Source organism: Hesperophylax consimilis, chromosome 23, assembly GCF_061612785.1.
Source record: "Hesperophylax consimilis isolate HC1 chromosome 23, BYU_Hcon_1.0, whole genome shotgun sequence".
Taxonomy (NCBI): domain Eukaryota; kingdom Metazoa; phylum Arthropoda; class Insecta; order Trichoptera; family Limnephilidae; genus Hesperophylax; species Hesperophylax consimilis.
The window spans coordinates 5,257,303-5,282,519 of record NC_142858.1 but is presented as its reverse complement, the minus strand read 5'-3'; the positions used below and the strand labels follow the sequence as shown (position 1 = coordinate 5,282,519).

The window sequence follows — 25,217 nt, the reverse complement described above, 5'->3', positions numbered from 1 at the left end:
TTAGGTATTTTAAACTCACCAGCTACCTCAAGTTCTGGTTCTATTAACTCAGACTTGGAACCTTGTTTCTTCTTCACAATACGTTTTTTCACAATTTTTTCTTCCTCATGTGATTCAAAAACATCTTCCGACACTTCCTTTGTTTTTAATTTAACAAGCTTATCTTCAGGTTGGGTATCCTCCAAATTATTATCCATAATAATGATAGATGATAATGGTTCACTATCCTCAAGCATTGTAACGATTTCAGTGACTTCTTCCTTAGGACCATGATTTTTCTTGATAATGTGTTTCTTGATAGTTTTGGTCGATGGTTTTCCATCTGCTGTCCTTGTTTCAGTTAGTATAACTTCTTCCGGAATTTCTTCAACCGTTACAGAAGTATCTTTGATAATTGGTTGTGTTTCAAATTGAATAGCCTTTTCTTCTGGAAGGGTTTCTTCAATGATATTTTGTATGACAATTACAGAAGTTTGAGGTTCAATACTGTCTTCCATGGTTGAAACAATTTCTGTAACCTCTTCATTAGGTCCCTGCTTCTTCTTAATAATGCGTTTTTTTATTGTTTTAGTCGTTGGTTTGCCTTCTTCTGTCCTTTTTTCAGTCACTGTAATTTCTTCTGGCATATCTTCCACCGTTACACTAGTGTCTTTTACAATATCTTTATCAAAAGATATAAACTTTTCTTTTTCTTCAATAACATTTTGTGTGATAATTACGGATGTTTGCGGCTCATTATCGTCCTCGACGGTTGTGACGATTTCCGTTACCTCTTCCTTAGGGCCTTGCTTATTCTTAATAATGCGTTTTTTGATAGTTTTAGTTGATGTTTTTCCTTCATCTGTCGTTGTTTTAGTTACTGTAACTTCTTCTGGCATTTCTTCAACCGTTACACTAGTGTCTTTTACAATATCTTTATCAAATGGTATAACCTTTTCTTCTTCTTCAATAACATTTTGTGTGATAATAACAGATGTTTGCGGTTCATTATCGTCCTCAACGGTGGTGACGATTTCTGTTACCTCTTCTTTAGGGCCTTGCTTCTTCTTGATTATTCGTTTCTTAATGGTTTTAGTTGATGGTTTGCCTTCTTCTGTCATTGTTTCAGTTACTGTAACTTCTTCTGGCATTTCTTCAACCGTTACACCAGTGTCTTTGACTACCTGTTTTATTAATGGAATAACCTTTTCTTCTTCAATTACATTTTGTGTGATAATAACGGATGTTTGCGGTTCATTATCATCTTCGATGGTTGTAACAATTTCAGTTACTTCTTCTTTGGGGCCTTGTTTCTTCTTAATAATGCGTTTCTTGATTGTTTTTGTTGAAGGTTTGCCTTCTTCCGTTCTTGTTTCAGTTACTGTAACTTCTTCTGGCATTTCTTCAACCGTTACACCAGTGTCTTTGACTACCTGTTTTGTTAATGGAATAACCTTTTCTTCTTCAATTACATTTTGTGTGATAATAACGGATGTTTGCGGTTCATTATCATCTTCTATGGTTGTAACAATTTCAGTAACTTCTTCTTTGGGGCCTTGTTTCTTCTTAATAATGCGTTTCTTGATTGTTTTTGTTGAAGGTTTGCCTTCTTCCGTTCTTGTTTCAGTTACTGTAACTTCTTCTGGCATTTCTTCAACCGTTACACCAGTGTCTTTGACTACCTGTTTTGTTAATGGTATAACCTTTTCTTCTTCAATTACATTTTGTGTGATAATAACGGATGTTTGCGGTTCATTATCATCTTCGATGGTTGTAACAATTTCAGTTACTTCTTCTTTGGGGCCTTGTTTCTTCTTAATAATGCGTTTCTTGATTGTTTTTGTTGAAGGTTTGCCTTCTTCCGTTCTTGTTTCAGTTACTGTAACTTCTTCTGGCATTTCTTCAACCGTTACACCAGTGTCTTTGACTACCTGTTTTGTTAATGGAATAACCTTTTCTTCTTCAATTTCATTTTGTGTGATAATAACGGATGTTTGCGGTTCATTATCATCTTCGATGGTTGTAACAATTTCAGTAACTTCTTCTTTGGGGCCTTGTTTCTTCTTAATAATGCGTTTCTTGATTGTTTTTGTTGAAGGTTTGCCTTCTTCCGTTCTTGTTTCAGTTACTGTAACTTCTTCTGGCATTTCTTCAACCGTTACACCAGTGTCTTTGACTACCTGTTTTGTTAATGGAATAACCTTTTCTTCTTCAATTACATTTTGTGTGATAATAACGGATGTTTGCGGTTCATTATCATCTTCGATGGTTGTAACAATTTCAGTTACTTCTTCTTTGGGGCCTTGTTTCTTCTTAATAATGCGTTTCTTGATTGTTTTTGTTGAAGGTTTGCCTTCTTCCGTTCTTGTTTCAGTTACTGTAACTTCTTCTGGCATTTCTTCAACCGTTACACCAGTGTCTTTGACTACCTGTTTTGTTAATGGAATAACCTTTTCTTCTTCAATTTCATTTTGTGTGATAATAACGGATGTTTGCGGTTCATTATCATCTTCGATGGTTGTAACAATTTCAGTAACTTCTTCTTTGGGGCCTTGTTTCTTCTTAATAATGCGTTTCTTGATTGTTTTTGTTGAAGGTTTGCCTTCTTCCGTTCTTGTTTCAGTTACTGTAACTTCTTCTGGCATTTCTTCAACCGTTACACCAGTGTCTTTGACTACCTGTTTTGTTAATGGAATAACCTTTTCTTCTTCAATTACATTTTGTGTGATAATAACGGATGTTTGCGGTTCATTATCATCTTCGATGGTTGTAACGATTTCAGTAACTTCTTCTTTGGGGCCTTGTTTCTTCTTAATAATGCGTTTCTTGATTGTTTTTGTTGAAGGTTTGCCTTCTTCCGTTCTTGTTTCAGTTACTGTAACTTCTTCTGGCATTTCTTCAACCGTTACACCAGTGTCTTTGACTACCTGTTTTGTTAATGGAATAACCTTTTCTTCTTCAATTTCATTTTGTGTGATAATAACGGATGTTTGCGGTTCATTATCATCTTCGATGGTTGTAACAATTTCAGTAACTTCTTCTTTGGGGCCTTGTTTCTTCTTAATAATGCGTTTCTTGATTGTTTTTGTTGAAGGTTTGCCTTCTTCCGTTCTTGTTTCAGTTACTGTAACTTCTTCTGGCATTTCTTCAACCGTTACACCAGTGTCTTTGACTACCTGTTTTGTTAATGGAATAACCTTTTCTTCTTCAATTACATTTTGTGTGATAATAACGGATGTTTGCGGTTCATTATCATCTTCGATGGTTGTAACAATTTCAGTTACTTCTTCTTTGGGGCCTTGTTTCTTCTTAATAATGCGTTTCTTGATTGTTTTTGTTGAAGGTTTGCCTTCTTCCGTTCTTGTTTCAGTTACTGTAACTTCTTCTGGCATTTCTTCAACCGTTACACCAGTGTCTTTGACTACCTGTTTTGTTAATGGAATAACCTTTTCTTCTTCAATTTCATTTTGTGTGATAATAACGGATGTTTGCGGTTCATTATCATCTTCGATGGTTGTAACAATTTCAGTAACTTCTTCTTTGGGGCCTTGTTTCTTCTTAATAATGCGTTTCTTGATTGTTTTTGTTGAAGGTTTGCCTTCTTCCGTTCTTGTTTCAGTTACTGTAACTTCTTCTGGCATTTCTTCAACCGTTACACCAGTGTCTTTGACTACCTGTTTTGTTAATGGAATAACCTTTTCTTCTTCAATTACATTTTGTGTGATAATAACGGATGTTTGCGGTTCATTATCATCTTCGATGGTTGTAACGATTTCAGTAACTTCTTCTTTGGGGCCTTGTTTCTTCTTAATAATGCGTTTCTTGATTGTTTTTGTTGAAGGTTTGCCTTCTTCCGTTCTTGTTTCAGTTACTGTAACTTCTTCTGGCATTTCTTCAAACGTTACACCAGTGTCTTTGACTACCTGTTTTGTTAATGGAATAACCTTTTCTTCTTCAATTTTATTTTGTGTGATAATAACGGATGTTTGCGGTTCATTATCATCTTCGATGGTTGTAACAATTTCAGTTACTTCTTCTTTGGGGCCTTGTTTCTTCTTAATAATGCGTTTCTTGATTGTTTTTGTTGAAGGTTTGCCTTCTTCCGTTCTTGTTTCAGTTACTGTAACTTCTTCTGGCATTTCTTCAACCGTTACACCAGTGTCTTTGACTACCTGTTTTGTTAATGGAATAACCTTTTCTTCTTCAATTACATTTTGTGTGATAATAACGGATGTTTGCGGTTCATTATCATCTTCGATGGTTGTAACAATTTCAGTTACTTCTTCTTTGGGGCCTTGTTTCTTCTTAATAATGCGTTTCTTGACTGTTTTTGTTGAAGGTTTGCCTTCTTCCGTTCTTGTTTCAGTTACTGTAACTTCTTCTGGCATTTCTTCAACCGTTACACCAGTGTCTTTGACTACCTGTTTTGTTAATGGAATAACCTTTTCTTCTTCAATTTCATTTTGTGTGATAATAACGGATGTTTGCGGTTCATTATCATCTTCGATGGTTGTAACAATTTCAGTAACTTCTTCTTTGGGGCCTTGTTTCTTCTTAATAATGCGTTTCTTGATTGTTTTTGTTGAAGGTTTGCCTTCTTCCGTTCTTGTTTCAGTTACTGTAACTGCTTCTGGCATTTCTTCAACCGTTACACCAGTGTCTTTGACTACCTGTTTTGTTAATGGAATAACCTTTTCTTCTTCAATTTCATTTTGTGTGATAATAACGGATGTTTGCGGTTCATTATCATCTTCGATGGTTGTAACAATTTCAGTAACTTCTTCTTTGGGGCCTTGTTTCTTCTTAATAATGCGTTTCTTGATTGTTTTTGTTGAAGGTTTGCCTTCTTCCGTTCTTGTTTCAGTTACTGTAACTTCTTCTGGCATTTCTTCAACCGTTACACCAGTGTCTTTGACTACCTGTTTTGTTAATGGAATAACCTTTTCTTCTTCAATTACATTTTGTGTGATAGTAACGGATGTTTGCGGTTCATTATCATCTTCAATGGTTGTAAAAATTTCAGTAACTTCTTCTTTGGGGCCTTGTTTCTTCTTTATAATGCGTTTCTTGATTGTTTTTGTTGAAGGTTTGCCTTCTTCCGTTCTTGTTTCAGTTACTGTAACTTCTTCTGGCATTTCTTCAACCGTTACACCAGTGTCTTTGACTACCTGTTTTGTTAATGGTATAACCTTTTCTGCTTCAATTACATTTTGTGTGATAATAACAGATGTTTGCGGTTCATTATCATCTTCGATGGTTGTAACAATTTCAGTAACTTCTTCTTTGGGGCCTTGTTTCTTCTTAATAATGCGTTTCTTGATTGTTTTTGTTGAAGGTTTGCCTTCTTCCGTTCTTGTTTCAGTTACTGTAACTTCTTCTGGCATTTCTTCAACCGTTACACCAGTGTTTTTGACTACCTGTTTCGTTAATGGTATAACCTTTTCTTCTTCAATTACATTTTGTGTGATAATAACGGATGTTTGCGGTTCATTATCATCTTCGATGGTTGTAACAATTTCAGTAACTTCTTCTTTGGGGCCTTGTTTCTTCTTAATAATGCGTTTCTTGATTGTTTTTGTTGAAGGTTTGCCTTCTTCCGTTCTTGTTTCAGTTACTGTAACTTCTTCTGGCATTTCTTCAACCGTTACACCAGTGTCTTTGACTACCTGTTTCGTTAATGGTATAACCTTTTCTTCTTCAATTACATTTTGTGTGATATTAACGGATGTTTGCGGTTCATTATCATCTTCGATGGTTGTAACAATTTCAGTTACTTCTTCTTTGGGGCCTTGTTTCTTCTTAATAATGCGTTTCTTGATTGTTTTTGTTGAAGGTTTGCCTTCTTCCGTTCTTGTTTCAGTTACTGTAACTTCTTCTGGCATTTCTTCAACCGTTACACCAGTGTCTTTGACTACCTGTTTTGTTAATGGAATAACCTTTTCTTCTTCAATTACATTTTGTGTGATAATAACGGATGTTTGCGGTTCATTATCATCTTCGATGGTTGTAACAATTTCAGTAACTTCTTCTTTGGGGCCTTGTTTCTTCTTAATAATGCGTTTCTTTATTATTTTTGTTGAAGGTTTACCTTCTTCCGTTCTTGTTTCAGTTACTGTAACTTCTTCTGGCATTTCTTCAACCGTTACACCAGTGTCTTTGACTACCTGTTTTGTTAATGGAATAACCTTTTCTTCTTCAATTACATTTTGTGTGATAATAACGGATGTTTGCGGTTCATTATCATCTTCGATGGTTGTAACAATTTCAGTTACTTCTTCTTTGGGGCCTTGTTTCTTCTTAATAATGCGTTTCTTGATTGTTTTTGTTGAAGGTTTGCCTTCTTCCGTTCTTGTTTCAGTTACTGTAACTTCTTCTGGCATTTCTTCAACCGTTACACCAGTGTCTTTGACTACCTGTTTCGTTAATGGTATAACCTTTTCTTCTTTAATTACATTTTGTGTGATAATAACAGATGTTTGCGGTTCATTATCACCTTCGATGGTTGTAACAATTTCAGTTACTTCTTCTTTGGGGCCTTGTTTCTTCTTAATAATGCGTTTCTTGGTTGTTTTTGTTGAAGGTTTGCCTTCTTCCGTTCTTGTTTCAGTTACTGTAACTTCTTCTGGCATTTCTTCAACCGTTACACCAGTGTCTTTGACTACCTGTTTCGTTAATGGTATAACCTTTTCTTCTTCAATTACATTTTGTGTGATAATAACAGATGTTTGCGGTTCATTATCACCTTCGATGGTTGTAACAATTTCAGTTACTTCTTCTTTGGGGCCTTGTTTCTTCTTAATAATGCGTTTCTTGATTGTTTTTGTTGAAGGTTTGCCTTCTTCCGTTCTTGTTTCAGTAACTGTAACTTCTTCTGGCATTTCTTCAACCGTTACACTAGCGTCTTTGACTTCCTGTTTTCTTAATGGAATAATGATTTCTTCTTCTTCAATGACATTTTGTGTGATAATAACGGATGTTTGCGGTTCATTACCATCTTCGATGGTTGTAACAATTTCAGTAACTTCTTCTTTGGGGCCTTGTTTCTTCTTAATAATGCGTTTCTTGGTAGTTTTCATTGATGGTTTTCCATCTTTTGTTATTGATTCTATTAAAGTAATTTCTTCTGGAATATCTTCAATAATTGTTGTTATATCTTTTTGTACTGGTTGTGTTTCAAGTATTTCATTAATGATTTGTGTCATTTGTTCAGGTTTGTCTTGAAGGAGTGTTTGTTTGTCAACGAGTTGTATTTCTTGTGTATTACTTTTGTTTGTTTGAATGGTTTGTGTTTTTTGATCAAATGTTATTGTGCTTTGAGAAATATGTTTGTTTCTTTGTAAAGGAATATCTATGTCACCTTGTTTTGTTTGTATTGATGTTGTTTTAGCTCCTTCAAACATTGTTTCCTCAATTGATGAAGTTTTCAATTTTTCTTCAGGGAAAAATTCTGAAACACCCTCGTCTTCTGTGATAATCAATTCTTCAACTTCCTTGGAAATGATTGGTGTTGGAAGTCCACCTCTTTCTTCCGTACCCTTTTTCTTCTTGATTGCTTTTTTGATGGGCTTATCTTCAATATATGCAGTTTCAATTATTTCTGAAGTGGTACTATATTTCTCTTCTGGAACTATTTCTGAGGCTACTCCTTCAATTGTATCATCAATTATCTTTTCTGTTACAATTATTGATATCTTTGGTTCTTCGTCTCCATCCAGTGTCGTAACGATTTCAGTGAATTCCTCTTTGCCATCCTTCTTCTTTTTAATAATTCTCTTTTTGATTGTCTTTGTTTTAGTGATTCCATCTGGTGTTTTAACTGTGGATGTACTGACTTCTTCTGGCAATTCTTCAATTGTTACGCTACTATATTTTTCTTCTGGAATTATTTCAGAGATTTTGTCTTCAGATGTCATATCGATGGGCTTTTCGGTCACAGTAATTGATGTTTTTGGTTCCTCGTCACCTTCAACAGTGGTAACAATTTCAGTTCGTTCTTCTTTTCCTCCCTTTTTCTTTTTGATAATTCTCTTTTTGATTGTTTTAGTTGTAGTAGTACCATCTTGGGCTTCTACTATTGTTGATATTACCTCTTCAGGTAACTCTTCAATCGTTGAAACACTGAATTTCTCGTCAGGGATGATTTCTGAGACAACTGCGTCCTTTGTGTCATTGGTCGGCTTTTGGGTTATAATAATTGATGTTTTAGGTTCTTCGTCATCTTCAATAGTCGTTACAATTTCTGTGAATTCCTCTTTTCCATCCTTCTTCTTCTTAATAGTGCGCTTTTTAACTGTTTTTGTTTTTGTTATTCCATCTTCTGTCTTAACTGTTGTTGTTTTTACTTCTTCTGGTAATTCTTCAATGGTAACACTACTATATTTCTCTTCTGGAACTATTTCTGACGCTACAAGTTCTGTTGTATCATCAATTATCTTTTCTGTTACAATTATTGATGTCTTTGGTTCTTCGTCTCCATCCACACTCATAACAATTTCAGTGAATTCTTCTTTGCCATCCTTCTTCTTTTTAATAATTCTCTTTTTGATTGTCTTTGTTTTAGTGATTCCATCTGGTGTTTTAATTGTGGATGTACTGACTTCTTCTGGCAATTCTTCAATTGTTACGCTACTATATTTTTCTTCTGGAATTATATCAGAGATAACTTCTTCAGATGTCATATCGATGGGCTTTTCGGTCACAGTAATTGATGTTTTTGGTTCCTCGTCACCTTCAACAGTGGTAACAATTTCAGTTCGTTCTTCTTTCCCTCCCTTTTTCTTTTTGATAATTCTCTTTTTGATTGTTTTTGTTGTAGTAGTACCATCTTGGGCTTCAACTATTGTAGATGTTACCTCTTCAGGTAACTCTTCAATCGATGAAACACTGAATTTCTCATCAGGGATGATTTCTGAGACAACTGCGTCCTTTGTGTCATCGATCGGCTTTTGAGTTATAATAATTGATGTTTGAGGTTCTTTGTCGTCTTCAATAGTCGTAACGATTTCTGTGAATTCCTCTTTTCCATCCTTTTTCTTTTTAATAGTGCGCTTTTTAACCGTCTTTGTTTTTGTTATTCCATCTTCTGTCTTAACTGTTGTTGTTTTAACTTCTTCTGGTAATTCTTCAATGGTAACACTACTATATTTCTCTTCTGGAACTATTTCTGAGGCTGCAAGTTCTGTTGTATCATCAATTATCTTTTCTGTTACAATTATTGATGTCATTGGTTCTTCGTCTCCATCCACTGTCGTAACGATTTCAGTGAATTCCTCTTTGCCATCCTTCTTCTTTTTAATAATTCTCTTTTTAATTGTCTTTGTTTTAGTGATTCCATCTGATGTTTTAACCGTGGATGTACTGACTTCCTCTGGCAATTCTTCAATTGTTACGCTACTATATTTTTCTTCTGGAATTATTTCAGAGATTACCTCTTCAGATGTCATATCGATGGGCTTTTCGGTCACAGTAATTGATGTTTTTGGTTCCTCCTCACCTTCAACAGTGGTAACAATTTCAGTTCGTTCTTCTTTCCCTCCCTTTTTCTTTTTGATAATTCTCTTTTTGATTGTTTTAGTTGTAGTAGTACCATCTTGGGCTTCAACTATTGTTGATATTACCTCTTCAGGTAACTCTTCAATCGTTGAAATACTGAATTTCTTGTCAGGGATGATTTCTGCGACAACTGCGTCCTTTGTGTAATCGATCGGCTTTTGGGTTATAATAATTGATGTTTGAGGCTCTTCGTCGTCTTGGATAGTCGTAACAATTTCTGTGAATTCCTCATTTCCATCCTTTTTCTTTTTAATAGTGCGCTTTTTTACCGTCTTTGTTTTTGTTATTCCATCTTCTGTCTTATCTGTTGTTGTTTCAACTTCTTCTGGTAATTCTTCAATCTTAACACTACTATATTTCTCTTCTGGAATTATTTCTGAGGCAACAAGTTCTGTTGTATCATCAATTATCTTTTCTGTTACAATTATTGATGTCATTGGTTCTTCGTCTCCATCCACTGTCGTAACGATTTCAGTGAATTCCTCTTTGCCATCCTTCTTCTTTTTAATAATTCTCTTTTTAATTGTCTTTGTTTTAGTGATTCCATCTGATGTTTTAACCGTGGATGTACTGACTTCCTCTGGCAATTCTTCAATTGTTACGCTACTATATTCTTCTCCTGGAGTTATTTCAGAGATTACCTCTTCAGATATCAAATCGATGGGCTTTTCGGTCACAGTAATTGATGTTTTTGGTTCCTCGTCACCTTCAACAGTGGTAACAATTTCAGTTCGTTCTTCTTTCCCTCCCTTTTTTTTTTTGATAATTCTCTTTTTGATTGTTTTAGTTGTAGTAGTACCATCTTGGGTTTCAACTATTGTAGATGTTACCTCTTCAGGTAACTCTTCAATCGTTGAAACACTGAATTTCTCGTCAGGGATGATTTCTGAGACAACTGCGTCCTTTGTGTCATCGATCGGCTTTTGGGTTATAATAATTGATGTTTGAGGTTCTTTGTCGTCTTCAATAGTCGTAACAATTTCCGTGAATTCTTCATTTCCATCCTTTTTCTTTTTAATAGTGCGCTTTTTAACCGTCTTTGTTTTTGTTATTCCCTCTTCTGTCTTAACGCTTGTTGTTTTAACTTCTTCTGGTAATTCTTCAATGGTAACACTACTATATTTCTCTTCTGGAACTATTTCTGAGGCTACAAGTTCTGTTGTATCGTCAATAATCTTTTCTGTTACAATTATTGATGTCATTGGTTCTTCGTCTCCATCCACAGTCGTAACGATTTCTGTGAATTCCTCTTTGCCATCCTTCTTCTTTTTAATAATTCTCTTTTTAATTGTCTTTGTTTTAGTGATTCCATCTGATGTTTTAACTGTGGATGTACTGACTTCCTCTGGCAATTCTTCAATTGTTACGCTACTATATTTTTCTTCTGGAATTATTTCAGAGATTACCTCTTCAGATGTCATATCGATGGGCTTTTCGGTCACAGTAATTGATGTTTTTGGTTCCTCGTCACCTTCAACAGTGGTAACAATTTCAGTTCGTTCTTCTTTCCCTCCCTTTTTCTTTTTGATAATTCTCTTTTTGATTGTTTTAGTTGTAGTTGTACCATCTTGGGCTTCAACTATTGTTGATATTATCTCTTCAGGTAACTCTTCAATCGTTGAAACACTGAATTTCCCGTCAGGGATGATTTCTGAGACAACTGCGTCCTTTGTGTCATCGATCGGCTTTTGGGTTATAATAATTGATGTTTTAGGTTCTTCGTCATCTTCGATAGTCGTTACAATTTCTGTGAATTCCTCTTTTCCATCCTTCTTCTTCTTAATAGTGCGCTTTTTAACTGTTTTTGTTTTTGTTACACCCTCTTCTGTCTTAACTGTTGTTGTTTCAACTTCTTCTGGTAATTCTTCAATCTTAACACTACTATATTTCTCTTCTGGAATTATTTCTGAGGCTACAAGTTCTGTTGTATCATCAATTATCTTTTCTGTTACAATTATTGATGTCTTTGGTTCTTCGTCTCCATCCACAGTCGTAACAATTTCAGTGAATTCTTCTTTGCCATCCTTCTTCTTTTTTATAATTCTCTTTTTGATTGTCTTTGTTTTAGTGATTCCATCTGGTGTTTTAACTGTGGATGTACTGACTTCCTCTGGCAATTCTTCAATTGTTACGCTACTATATTTTTCTTCTGGAATTATTTCAGAGATTACCTCTTCAGATGTCATATCGATGGGCTTTTCGGTCACAGTAATTGATGTTTTTGGTTCCTCGTCACCTTCAACAGTGGTAACAATTTCAGTTCGTTCTTCTTTCCCTCCCTTTTTCTTTTTGATAATTCTCTTTTTGATTGTTTTAGTTGTAGTTGTACCATCTTGGGCTTCAACTATTGTTGATATTATCTCTTCAGGTAACTCTTCAATCGTTGAAACACTGAATTTCCCGTCAGGGATGATTTCTGAGACAACTGCGTCCTTTGTGTCATCGATCGGCTTTTGGGTTATAATAATTGATGTTTTAGGTTCTTCGTCATCTTCGATAGTCGTTACAATTTCTGTGAATTCCTCTATTCCATCCTTCTTCTTCTTAATAGTGCGCTTTTTAACTGTTTTTGTTTTTGTTATTCCCTCTTTTGTCTTAACGCTTGTTGTTTTAACTTCTTCTGGTAATTCTTCAATGGTAACACTACTATATTTCTCTTCTGGAATTATTTCTGAGGCTACAAGTTCTGTTGTATCATCAATTATCTTTTCTGTTACAATTATTGATGTCTTTGGTTCTTCGTCTCCTTCCACAGTCGTAACAATTTCAGTGAATTCTTCTTTGCCATCCTTCTTCTTTTTAATAATTCTCTTTCTAATTGTCTTTGTTTTAGTGATTCCATCTGATGTTTTAACTGTGGATGTACTGACTTCCTCTGGCAATTCTTCAATTGTTACGCTACTATATTTTTCTTCCGGAATTATTTCAGAGATTACGTCTTCAGATGTCATATCGATGGGCTTTTCGGTCACAGTAATTGATGTTTTTGGTTCCTCGTCACCTTCAACAGTGGTAACAATTTCAGTTCGTTCTTCTTTTCCTCCCTTTTTCTTTTTGATAATTCTCTTTTTGATTGTTTTAGTTGTAGTAGTACCATCTTGGGCTTCAACTATTGTTGATATTACCTCTTCAGGTAACTCTTCAATCGTTGAAACACTGAATTTCTCGTCAGGGATGATTTCTGAGACAACTGCGTCCTTTGTGTCATTGGTCGGCTTTTGGGTTATAATAATTGATGTTTTAGGTTCTTCGTCATCTTCAATAGTCGTTACAATTTCTGTGAATTCCTCTTTTCCATCCTTCTTCTTCTTAATAGTGCGCTTTTTAACTGATTTTGTTTTTGTTATTCCATCTTCTGTCTTAACTGTTGTTGTTTTTACTTCTTCTGGTAATTCTTCAATGGTATCACTACCAAATTTCTCTTCTGGAACCATTTCTGAGGCTACAAGTTCTGTTGTATCATCAATTATCTTTTCTGTTACAATTATTGATGTCATTGGTTCTTCGTCTCCATCCACTGTCGTAACAATTTCAGTGAATTCCTCTTTGCCATCCTTCTTCTTTTTAATAATTCTCTTTTTGATTGTCTTTGTTTTAGTGATTCCATCTGGTGTTTTAACTGTGGATGTACTGACTTCCTCTGGCAATTCTTCAATTGTTATGCTGCTATATTTTTCTTCTGGAATCATTTCAGAGATTACCTCTTCAGATGTAATATCGATGGGCTTTTCGGTCACAGTAATTGATGTTTTTGGTTCCTCGTCACCTTCAACAGTGGTAACAATTTCAGTTCGTTCTTCTTTCCCTCCCTTTTTCTTTTTGATAATTCTCTTTTTGATTGTTTTAGTTGTAGAAGTACCATCTTGGGCTTCAATAATTGTTGAAATTACCTCTTCAGGTAACTCTTCAATTGTTGAAACACTGAATTTCTTGTCAGGGATGATTTCAGAGACAACTGCTTCCTTTGTGTCATCGATCGGCTTTTGGGTTATAATAACTGATGTTTGTGGTTCTTCATCGTCTTCGATAGTAGTAACAATTTCCGTAAATTCCTCTTTTCCATCCTTCTTCTTCTTTATCGTTCGCTTTTTAACCGTCTTTGTTTTTGTTACTCCTTCTTCTGTCTTAATTGTTGTTGTTTTAACTTCTTCTGGTAATTCTTCAATTGTAACGCTACTATATTTCTCTTCTGGAATTATTTCTGACGCTACAAGTTCTGTTGTATCATCAATAATCTTTTCTGTTACAATTATTGATGTCTTTGGTTCTTCGTCTCCATCCACAGTCGTAACTATTTCAGTGAATTCTTCTTTGCCATCCTTCTTCTTTTTAATAATTCTCTTTTTCATTGTCTTTGTTTTAGTGATTCCATCTGATGTTTTAACTGTGGATGTACTGACTTCCTCTGGCAATTCTTCAATTGTTAGGCTACTATATTTTTCTTCTGGAACTATTTCAGAGACTACTTCTTCAGATGTCATATCGATGGGCGTTGTGGTCACAGTAATTGATGTTTTTGGTTCCTCGTCACCTTCAACAGTGGTAACAATTTCAGTTCGTTCTTCTCTCCCACCCTTTTTGTTTTTGATTATTCGCCGTTTAATGGTTTTAGTTTGTGTTATTCCATCTTCTCTTTGTATCTCAGAAGTAGATTCTTCTTCAGGAATTTCTTCAATAACTACAGATGAATCGTCCTCAATATTGACTTCTGTTATTGATTGTATTTTTTTGGTTGTGGTTTTTCTTTCTGGCAGTGTTATTTCAGATTTATTTAGTGTATCGATGGTTATAATTTCGACAATATTACATTCAGCATTTGGCTCCTCGTGTAATAATTGTGTTGGTGTTTTTCGTGTAGTTTTGGATAAGGGTGTGAAGTCATCTATTTGCTCTGAAATGATAAAAGAAATTGTTAAAAACAGAAATTTTATGGTATCGTTTATTAATTGGTTAATTTAGTGTTATGTTTGTGTTTTTACCTTGTATTGAATCAACAAGAATCATTTTTGTTTGTGTATTGTGAATCTTTGTAAAATTAGTATTTCTGTGTAAATCGTCTTGAATTAGTGCACCTGTACATTTATGTGGTGTGTCGATTTCATTAATAACTGCAGGTTCAAAAATGGTATTTTCTGTTACAATAACAGATGTAATAGGTTCCATATCGTCTTCTGTTGTTGTAATTATTACTGTGATCTCTTCTTTTGGACCTTTTATCTTTTTCACTATCCGTTTTCTGACCGTCTTTGTAGATGGTTTTCCCTGTGCAGTTTCTGTAACGGTTGTTGTAACCTCTTGTGGTAGTTCTTCAATAACAACAGCATTCTTGTTATCAAAGCCAGTCAATTTAAAGTCTTCTAGAGATTCTTCTGTAATTTTTTCTGTGACCACGACTGAGACTTTGGGTTCCAAATCCCCTTCGGTCGTGGTAGTGATTTCAGTGATTTCTTCCTTGGGTCCCCTTTTCTTTTTCAAAATACGCTTTCGAATTGTTTTAGTAGTCGGTTTACCCTCTTTAGATTCTGTTACCGTAGTAAAAACCTCTTCAGGCAGTTCTTGAACTACATCAGCTGGCTCATTCAATATTTTCTCTGTTGTAACAGTGGAAGTAATGGGTTCCAAATCACCTTCTATTGTTGTAGTTGTTTCGGTGTATTCACTATTACCTCCTTTTTTCTTTTTCAAAATTCGCTTTCGTATAGTTTTAGTTGTCGGAGCGCCTTGTTCTGAATCTATAATACTTGTTGTTATTTCTTCAGGCAGCTCTTCGACAAAGTCTGCCTGCTCATCAATGATATTTTCGGTAACGGTAACTGATGTGATTGGCTCCATATCATCTTCCGTTGTCGTGGTTATTTCGGTGATCTCTTCCTTGGGACCGTTTTTCTTTTTCACTATCCGTTTTTTGACCGTCTTTGTTGATGGTTTTTCCTGTGCACTTTCTGTAACGGTTGTTGTAACTTCTTGTGGTAGTTCTTCAATGACTACAGCATTCTTGTTATCAAAATTACTCAATTTAAAGTCTTCTAGAGTTTCTTCAGTTATTTTTTCTGTGACCACTACTGACACTTTGGGTTTCAAATCCCCTTCGGTCGTGGTAGTGATTTCAGTGATTTCTTCCTTGGGTCCCCTTTTCTTTTTCAAAATACGCTTTCGAATTGTTTTAGTAGTCGGTTTACCCTCTATAGTTTCTGTTACAGTAGTAACAACCTCTTCAGGCAGTTCCTGAACTACGTCAGCTGGCTCATTCAATATTTTCACTGTTGTAACAGTGGAAGTAATTGGTTCCAAATCACCTTCTGTCGTTGTCGTTGTTTCGGTGTATTCACTATTACCTCCTTTTTTCTTTTTCACAATTCGCTTTCGTATACTTTTAGTTATCGGGGCGCCTTGTTCTGAATGTGTAATAGTTGTTGTGACTTCTTCAGGAAGCTCTTCGGCAAAGTCTGCCTGCTCATCAATGATATTTTCGGTAACGGTAACTGATGTGATTGGCTCCATATCATCTTCCGTTGTGGTTGTTATTTCGGTGATCTCTTCCTTGGGACCTTTTTTCTTTTTCATTATCCGTTTTCTGACTGTCTTTGTAGATGGTTTTCCCTGTGCACTTTCTGTAACTGTTGTTGTGACCTCTTGTGGTAGTTCTTCGATGATGACAGCATTCTTATTATGAAAGCTAGTCAATTTAAAGTCTTCTAGAGTTTCTTCATGTATTTTTTCTGTGACCACGACTGAGACTTTGGGTTCCAAATCCCCTTCGGTCGTGGTAGTGATTTCAGTTATTTCTTCCTTGGGTCCCCTTTTCTTTTTCAAAATACGCTTTCGAATTGTTTTAGTAGTCGGTTTACCCTCTTCAGATTCTGTTACCGTAGTAACAACCTCTTCAGGCAGTTCTTGAACTACATCAGCTGGCTCATTCAATATTTTCTCTGTTGTAACAATGGAAGTAATGGGTTCCAAATCACCTTCTGATGTTGTAGTTGTTTCGGTGTATTCACTTTTACCTCCTTTTTTCTTTTTCACAATTCGCTTTCGGATAGTTCTAGTTGTCGGGGCGCCTTGTTCTGAATCTATAATACTTGTTGTTATTTCTTCGGGCAGCTCTTCAACAAAGTCTGCCTGCTCATCAATGATATTTTCGGTAACGGTAACTGATGTGATTGGCTCCATATCATCTCCCGTTGTGGTGGTTATTTCTGTGATCTCTTCCTTGGGACCCTTTTTCTTTTTCAATATCCGTTTTATGACCGTCTTTGTAGATGGTTTTCCCTGTGCACTTTCTGTAACGGTTGTTGTAACTTCTTGTGGTAGTTCTTCAATGATGACAGCGTTTTTATTATCGAAGCTACTCAATTTGAATTCTTCTAGAGTTTCTTCAGTTATTTTTTCTGTGACTACTACTGACACTTTGGGTTTCAAATCCCCTTCGGTCATGGTAGTGATTTCAGTGATTTCTTCCTTGGGTCCCCTTTTCTTTTTCAAAATACGCTTTCGAATTGTTTTAGTAGTCGGTTTACCCTCTTTAGATTCTGTTACCGTAGTAACAACCTCTTCAGGCAGTTCTTGAACTACATCAGCTGGCTCATTCAATATTTTCTCTGTTGTAACAATGGAAGTAATGGGTTCCAAGTCACCTTCTGATGTTGTAGTTGTTTCGGTGTATTCACTATTACCTCCTTTTTTCTTTTTCACAATTCGCTTTCGTATAGTTTTAGTTATCGGGGCGCCTTGTTCTGAATGTGTAATAGTTGTTGTGACTTCTTCAGGAAGCTCTTCGACAAAGTCTGCCTGCTCATCAATAATATTTTCCGTAATGGTAACTGATGTGATTGGCTCCATATCATCTTCCGTTGTGGTGGTTATTTCGGTGATCTCTTCTTTTGGACCTTTTTTCTTTTTCATTATCCGTTTTCTGACCGTCTTTGTAGATGGTTTTCCCTGTGCACTTTCTGTAACGGTTGTTGTAACCTCTTGTGGTAGTTCTTCAATAACAACAGCATTCTTGTTATTAAACTTACTCAATTTGAAGTCTTCTAGAGTTTCTTCAGTTATTTTTTCTGTGACCACGACTGAGACTTTGGGTTCCAAATCCCCTTCGGTCGTGGTAGTGATTTCAGTGATTTCTTCCTTGGGTCCCCTTTTCTTTTTCAAAATACGCTTTCGAATTGTTTTAGTAGTCGGTTTACCCTCTTTAGTTTCTGTTACCGTAGTAACAACCTCTTCAGGCAGTTCCTGAATTACATCAGCTGGCTCATCCAATATTTTCTCTGTTGTAACAATGGATGTAATGGGTTCCAAATCACCTTCTGACGTTGTAGTTGTTTCGATGTATTCACTATTACCTCCTTTTTTCTTTTTTATTATTCGCTTTCGTATAGTTTTAGCTGTCGGGGCGCCTTGTTCTGAATGTGTTATAGTTGTTGTGACTTCTTCAGGAAGCTCTTCGACAAAGTCTGCCTGCTCATCAATTATATTTTCGGTAACGGTAACTGATGTGATTGGCTCCATATCATCTTCCGTTGTGGTGGTTATTTCTGTGATCTCTTCCTTGGAACCCTTTTTCTTTTTCAGTATCCGTTTTTTGACCGTCTTTGTAGATGGTTTTCCCTGTGCACTTTCTGTAACGGTTGTTGTCACCTCTTGTGGTAGTTCTTCAATGATGACAGCATTCTTGTTATCGAAGCTACTCAATTTGAATTCTTCTAGAGTTTCTTCAGTTATTTTTTCTGTGACCACGACTGAGACTTTGGGTTCCAAATCTTCTTCGGTCGTGGTAGTGATTTCAGTGATTTCTTCCTTTGGTCCCCTTTTCTTTTTCAAAATACGCTTTCGAATTGTTTTAGTAGTCGGTTTACCCTCTTTAGTTTCTGTTACTGTAGTAACAACCTCTTCAGGCAGTTCCTGAACTACATCAGCTGGCTTATCCAATATTTTCTCTGTTGTAACAATGGATGTAATGGGTTCCAAATCACCTTCTGACGTTGTAGTTGTTTCGGTGTATTCACTATTACCTCCTTTTTTCTTTTTTATTATTCGCTTTCGTATAGTTTTAGCTATCGGGGCGCCTTGTTCTGAATGTGTAATAGTTGTTGTGACTTCTTCAGGAAGCTCTTCGACAAAGTCTGCCTGCTCATCAATGATATTTTCGGTAACGGTAACTGATGTGATTGGCTCCATATCATCTTCCGTTGTGGTGGTTATTTCTGTGATCTCTTCCTTGGGACCCTTTTTCTTTTTCAGTATCCGTTTTTTGACCGTCTTTGTAGATGGTTTTCCCTGTGCAGTTTCTGTAACGGTTGTTGTAACCTCTTGTGGTAGTTCTTCAATAACAACAGCATTCTTGTTATCAAAGCCAGTCAATTTAAAGTCTTCTAGAGATTCTTCTGTAATTTTTTCTGTGACCACGACTGAGACTTTGGGTTCCAAATCCCCTTCGGTCGTGGTAGTGATTTCAGTGATTTCTTCCTTGGGTCCCCTTTTCTTTTTCAAAATACGCTTTCGAATTGTTTTAGTAGTCGGTTTACCCTCTTTAGATTCTGTTACCGTAGTAAAAACCTCTTCAGGCAGTTCTTGAACTACATCAGCTGGCTCATTCAATATTTTCTCTGTTGTAACAGTGGAAGTAATGGGTTCCAAATCACCTTCTATTGTTGTAGTTGTTTCGGTGTATTCACTATTACCTCCTTTTTTCTTTTTCAAAATTCGCTTTCGTATAGTTTTAGTTATCGGGGCGCCTTGTTCTGAATGTGTAATAGTTGTTGTGACTTCTTCAGGAAGCTCTTCGGCAAAGTCTGCCTGCTCATCAATGATATTTTCGGTAACGATAACTGATGTGATTGGCTCCATATCATCTTCCGTTGTGGTTGTTATTTCGGTGATCTCTTCCTTGGGACCTTTTTTCTTTTTCATTATCCGTTTTCTGACTGTCTTTGTAGATGGTTTTCCCTGTGCACTTTCTGTAACTGTTGTTGTAACCTCTTGTGGTAGTTCTTCGATGATGACAGCATTCTTATTGTGAAAGCTAGTCAATTTAAAGTCTTCTAGAGTTTCTTCATGTATTTTTTCTGTGACCACGACTGAGACTTTGGGTTCCAAATCCCCTTCGGTCGTGGTAGTGATTTCAGTTATTTCTTCCTTGGGTCCCCTTTTCTTTTTCAAAATACGCTTTCGAATTGTTTTAGTAGTCGGTTTACCCTCTTCAGATTCTGTTACCGTAGTAACAACCTCTTCAGGCAGTTCTTGAACTACATCAGCTGGCTCATTCAATATTTTCTCTGTTGTAACAATGAAAGTAATGGGTTCCAAATCACCTTCTGATGTTGTAGTTGTTTCGGTGTATTCACTTTTACCTCCTTTTTTCTTTTTCACAATTCGCTTTCGGATAGTTCTAGTTGTCGGGGCGCCTTGTTCTGAATCTTTAATACTTGTTGTTATTTCTTCGGGCAGCTCTTCAACAAAGTCTGCCTGCTCATCAATGATATTTTCGGTAACGGTAACTGATGTGATTGGCTCCATATCATCTCCCGTTGTGGTGGTAATTTCTGTGATCTCTTCCTTGGGACCCTTTTTCTTTTTCAATATCCGTTTTTTGACCGTCTTTGTAGATGGTTTTCCCTGTGCACTTTCTGTAACGGTTGTTGTAACTTCTTGTGGTAGTTCTTCAATGATGACAGCGTTTTTATTATCGAAGCTACTCAATTTGAATTCTTCTAGAGTTTCTTCAGTTATTTTTTCTGTGACTACTACTGACACTTTGGGTTTCAAATCCCCTTCGGTCGTGGTAGTGATTTCAGTGATTTCTTCCTTGGGTCCCCTTTTCTTTTTCAAAATACGCTTTCGAATAGTTTTAGTAGTCGGTTTACCCTCTTTAGTTTCTGTTACCATAGTAACAACCTCTTCAGGCAGTTCCTGAACTACATCAGCTGGCTCATCCAATATTTTCTCTGTTGTAACAATGGAAGTAATGGGTTCCATATCACCTTCTGATGTTGTAGTTGTTTCGGTGTATTCACTATTACCTCCTTTTTTCTTTTTCACAATTCGCTTTCGTATAGTTTTAGTTATCGGGGCGCCTTGTTCTGAATGTGTAATAGTTGTTGTGACTTCTTCAGGAAGCTCTTCCACAAAGTCTGCCTGCTCATCAATGATATTTTCGGTAACGGTAACTGATGTGATTGGCTCCATATCATCTTCCGTTGTGGTGGTTATTTCTGTGATCTCTTCCTTGGGACCCTTTTTCTTTTTCAGTATCCGTTTTTTGACCGTCTTTGTAGATGGTTTTCCCTGTGCCCTTTCTGTAACGGTTGTTGTCACCTCTTGTGGTAGTTCTTCAATGATGACAGCATTCTTGTTATCGAAGCTACTCAATTTGAATTCTTCTAGAGTTTCTTCAGTTATTTTTTCTGTGACCACGACTGAGACTTTGGGTTCCAAATCTTCTTCACTCGTGGTAGTGATTTCAGTGATTTCTTCCTTTGGTCCCCTTTTCTTTTTCAAAATACGCTTTCGAATTGTTGTAGTAGTCGGTTTACCCTCTTTAGTTTCTGTTACCATAGTAACAACCTCTTCAGGCAGTTCCTGAACTACATCAGCTGGCTCATCCAATATTTTCTCTGTTGTAACAGTGGATGTAATGGGTTCCAAACCACCTTCTGACGTTGTAGTTGTTTCAGTGTATTCACGATTACCTCCTTTTTTCTTTTTTATTATTCGCTTTTGTATAGTTTTAGTTAGCGGGGCGCCTTGTTCTGAATGTGTAATAGTTGTTGTGACTTCTTCAGGAAGCTCTTCGACAAAGTCTGCCTGCTCATCAATGATATTTTCGGTAACGGTAACTGATGTGATTGGCTCCATATCATCTTCCGTTGTGGTGGTTATTTCTGTGATCTCTTCCTTGGGACCTTTTTTCTTTTTCACTATCCGTTTTCTGACTGTCTTTGTAGATGGTTTTCCCTGTGCACTTTCTGTAACTGTTGTTATAACTTCTTGTGGTAGTTCTTCGACGATGACGGCGTTCTTATTATCAAAGCTAGTCAATTTAAAGTCTTCTAGAGTTTCTTCATGTATTTTTTCTGTGACCACGACTGAGACTTTGGGTTCCAAATCCCCTTCGGTCGTGGTAGTGATTTCAGTGATTTCTTCCTTGGGTCCCCTTTTCTTTTTCAAAATACGCTTTCGAATAGTTTTAGTAGTCGGTTTACCCTCTTTAGTTTCTGTTACCATAGTAACAACCTCTTCAGGCAGTTCCTGAACTACATCAGCTGGCTCATCCAATATTTTCTCTGTTGTAACAATGGAAGTAATGGGTTCCAAATCACCTTCTGACGTTGTAGTAGTTTCGGTGTATTCACTATTACCTCCTTTTTTCTTTTTCACAATTCGCTTTCGTATAGTTTTAGTTATCGGGGCGCCTTGTTCTGAATGTGTAATAGTTGTTGTGACTTCTTCAGGAAGCTCTTCGACAAAGTCTGCCTGCTCATCCATTGTATTTTCGGTTACGGTAACTGATGTGATTGGCTCCATATCATCTTCCGTTGTGGTGGTTATTTCGGTGATCTCTTCCTTGGGACCTGTTTTCTTTTTCACTATCCGTTTTTTGACTGTCTTTGTAGATGGTTTTCCCTGTGCACTTTCTGTAACTGTTGTTATAACTTCTTGTGGTAGTTCTTCGACGATGACGGCGTTCTTATTATCAAAGCTAGTCAATTTAAAGTCTTCTAGAGTTTCTTCATGTATTTTTTCTGTGACCACGACTGAGACTTTGGGTTCCAAATCCCCTTCGGTCGTGGTAGTGATTTCAGTGATTTCTTCCTTGGGTCCCCTTTTCTTTTTCAAAATACGCTTTCGAATAGTTTTAGTAGTCGGTTTACCCTCTTTAGTTTCTGTTACCATAGTAACAACCTCTTCAGGCAGTTCCTGAACTACATCAGCTGGCTCATCCAATATTTTCTCTGTTGTAACAATGGAAGTAATGGGTTCCAAATCACCTTCTGACGTTGTAGTTGTTTCGGTGTATTCACTATTACCTCCTTTTTTCTTTTTCATAATTCGCTTTCGTATAGTTTTAGTTATCGGGGCGCCTTGTTCTGAATGTGTAATAGTTGTTGTGACTTCTTCAGGAAGCTCTTCGACAAAGTCTGCCTGCTCATCCATTGTATTTTCGGTTACGGTAACTGATGTGATTGGCTCCATATCATCTTCCGTTGTGGTGGTTATTTCGGTGATCTCTTCCTTTTGACCTTTTTTCTTTTTCACTATCCGTTTTCTGACCGTCTTGGTAGACGGTTTTCCTTGTTCAGTTTCTGTCACAGTTGTTATAATCTCTTGAGGTAGCTCTTCAACAACTACTGCATTATTGTCATCAAATTTATTAAAATTGATGTCTTCAATGTATTCTTCTGTTATCTTCTCTGTGACAACAACCGATACTACGGGTTCCATATCACCTTCGGTTGTGGTTGTGATTTCAGTTATTTCTTCCTTCGGACCTGTTTTCTTTTTCAATGTACGTTTTCGAATGGTTTTAGTGGTAGGTATTCCTTTTACCGATTTTGTTACCATAGTGATGACCTCTTCAGGCAATTCTTGAACCATTTCGGCCGGCTCATCCATAAATTTCTGTGTAGTAAAAATAGTTTTCGTTTTGATACCGTCGTCTAATCTTGTAATTGTTTCGGTGTCTTCTTTTTTGCCACCCTTTTTCTTTTTCTTTTCGTTGATTGTTTTAGATGTCCGTGGGCCCTGTTCAGATTCTATTATAATTGTTTCGACTTCTTCAGGAGTGTCGTTGGCAATGACTTCTGACTCGTCAATTGTATTTTCTGTAACCGTAACAGATGTTATCGGTTCCATATTGTCTTCTATAGTTGTAGTTATTTCTGTGATTTCTTCCTTTGAACCCTTTTTCTTTTTCACTATTCTCTTTTTGACGGTCTTGATGGATGGTTTTCCCTCTTCAGTTTTTGTTACAACTGTTGTAACTTCTTGCGGTAATTCTTCAATGATTACAGCACTCTTGTGATCAAATTTATTGAAATTGATATCTTCCAAAGAATCTTCAGTAAACTTTTCCGTAACGAAAACGGACACTCTGGGTTCCGTATCTCCTTCTGTTGTGGTCGTGATTTCAGTAATTTCTTCACTTGGTCCTTTTTTCTTTTTCAAAATATTTTTTTTTGTTGTTCTGGTAATTGTTTTTCCTGATACAGATTCTATTACCATAGTTTTGACTTCTTCAGGCAGCTCCTGTAAAACTTCAGCTTGCTCGTCGAAAACCTCTGTTGTAACCATATATGCTTTGGGTTCCATATCATCTTCTGACCTGGTTATTGTTCCGGTGGCTTCTTCGATGCTCACTTTATTCTTATTAACTATACGTTTTCGGATACTTTGAGTGCTTGGGGTGTCCTGTCCAGGTTCCATTATCGTCGCTTCTTGTAGATTTTCAACAATGTCATCTATTTGTTCTCTATCTATCAGCGATGTTATGGGTTCTACGCTATCAATTGTTGATGTTGTGATTTGAGTAATTTCTTCCGCAGATAATGTTTTCTGGTTAAGTGAATGTGTTTCTGTAGCTGTTTTTTGTATCTTTAAATGTTTCTGTATTTGTGTTTGTGATATGTTCACACTATTGTAATCATTTGTTTGAGAATCTTGTGTTTTCAATGTCAGTGTTTTCTGTTGTGTTATTGTAGGTGTGCAGACATCAAAAGTATCTGAAATAATAAATGAGTGTCACTAAAAATAAATTAAATTGTCAATATTTTGTGTTAAAAAGCGATTAGTGAATAGTGAAATATGCCTTCAGTAGCCTCTAGTGTGTACGAATTTGTTGTGTGTATTTTATGATTTGTGGTTAATGTACTATATTTATCAGTTACCGAACTATGGATATTGTTTAATGTGTTGACGCGAATAAAATCTTCACTGGGTGTGACTATATTGTTGATTCTATGTTCACATTCTGATAAATCAAATAACTTTCCGGTAACCATTTCAATTGTTTTTGGTTCAAGGTTATTGTTATCTTCGGTTATGATGGCAGTATTGATTTGTTTTGGTATTTTTTTAACTGTAGAAGTTTTCACATAATTCTTTAATTCTGTTGTGCCTTCAAATATTTCTGGTTCCTTATCTTCACCTGTTTCGATGATCTCGGTTACCTCTTCCTGAGGTTCTTTTTTATTTTTCAGTGAGCACTTTCGAATAATCTTACTAGCGGGATTACTTAATTTTTTTTCTATTATGGTGGCTCCGATTTTTTCCGGCAATTCTTCAACAGTTGCATGTGGCTTTTCTATGGATTTCATTTTTACCACTACTAATGTTTCTGGTTCCATGTTAGTTTCTTCTTTTCTGATTATTTCAGTAATTTCTTCCAATTGTCCCCTTTTCTTTTTAAAAATGCGCCTTTTTACAGTTGTTGTAGTTGTCATTCCATATTTATCTTCAGTTATAATAGTTTTGACTTGTTCCGGTAATTCTACAATTTTTGGAACTGACTCATCACTCACAATATCTGTTACGAAAACTGTTATTTCGCTTGGTATATCATCACCTTCTGTTGAGATGATTTCACTGACCTCTTCTTTGAAACCCTTCTTTTTTTTCAGTATACGTTTTCGTATAGTTTTAGTTGTTTGTTTTCCGTCATTAGTTTCATTAACTAAAGTAGTAATTTGTTC

The 25,217-nt window shown here is 36.1% G+C and overlaps 1 protein-coding gene across 1 annotated transcript in view; it reads right to left on the bottom strand.

Annotated features, from left to right (window-relative positions):
* Window positions 1-25,217, bottom strand: part of sls (sallimus) — a 115,140-nt gene that overhangs the window by 16,798 nt on the left and 73,125 nt on the right. Inside the window, exons 33-34 of the mRNA XM_089646111.1 lie at window positions 14,511-24,248; window positions 20-14,422 (exon numbers count right to left, since the gene is read on the bottom strand). Coding sequence (XP_089502237.1) covers window positions 20-14,422; window positions 14,511-24,248 — 24,141 coding nt within the window. The remainder of the gene's footprint in view (window positions 1-19; window positions 14,423-14,510; window positions 24,249-25,217) is intronic.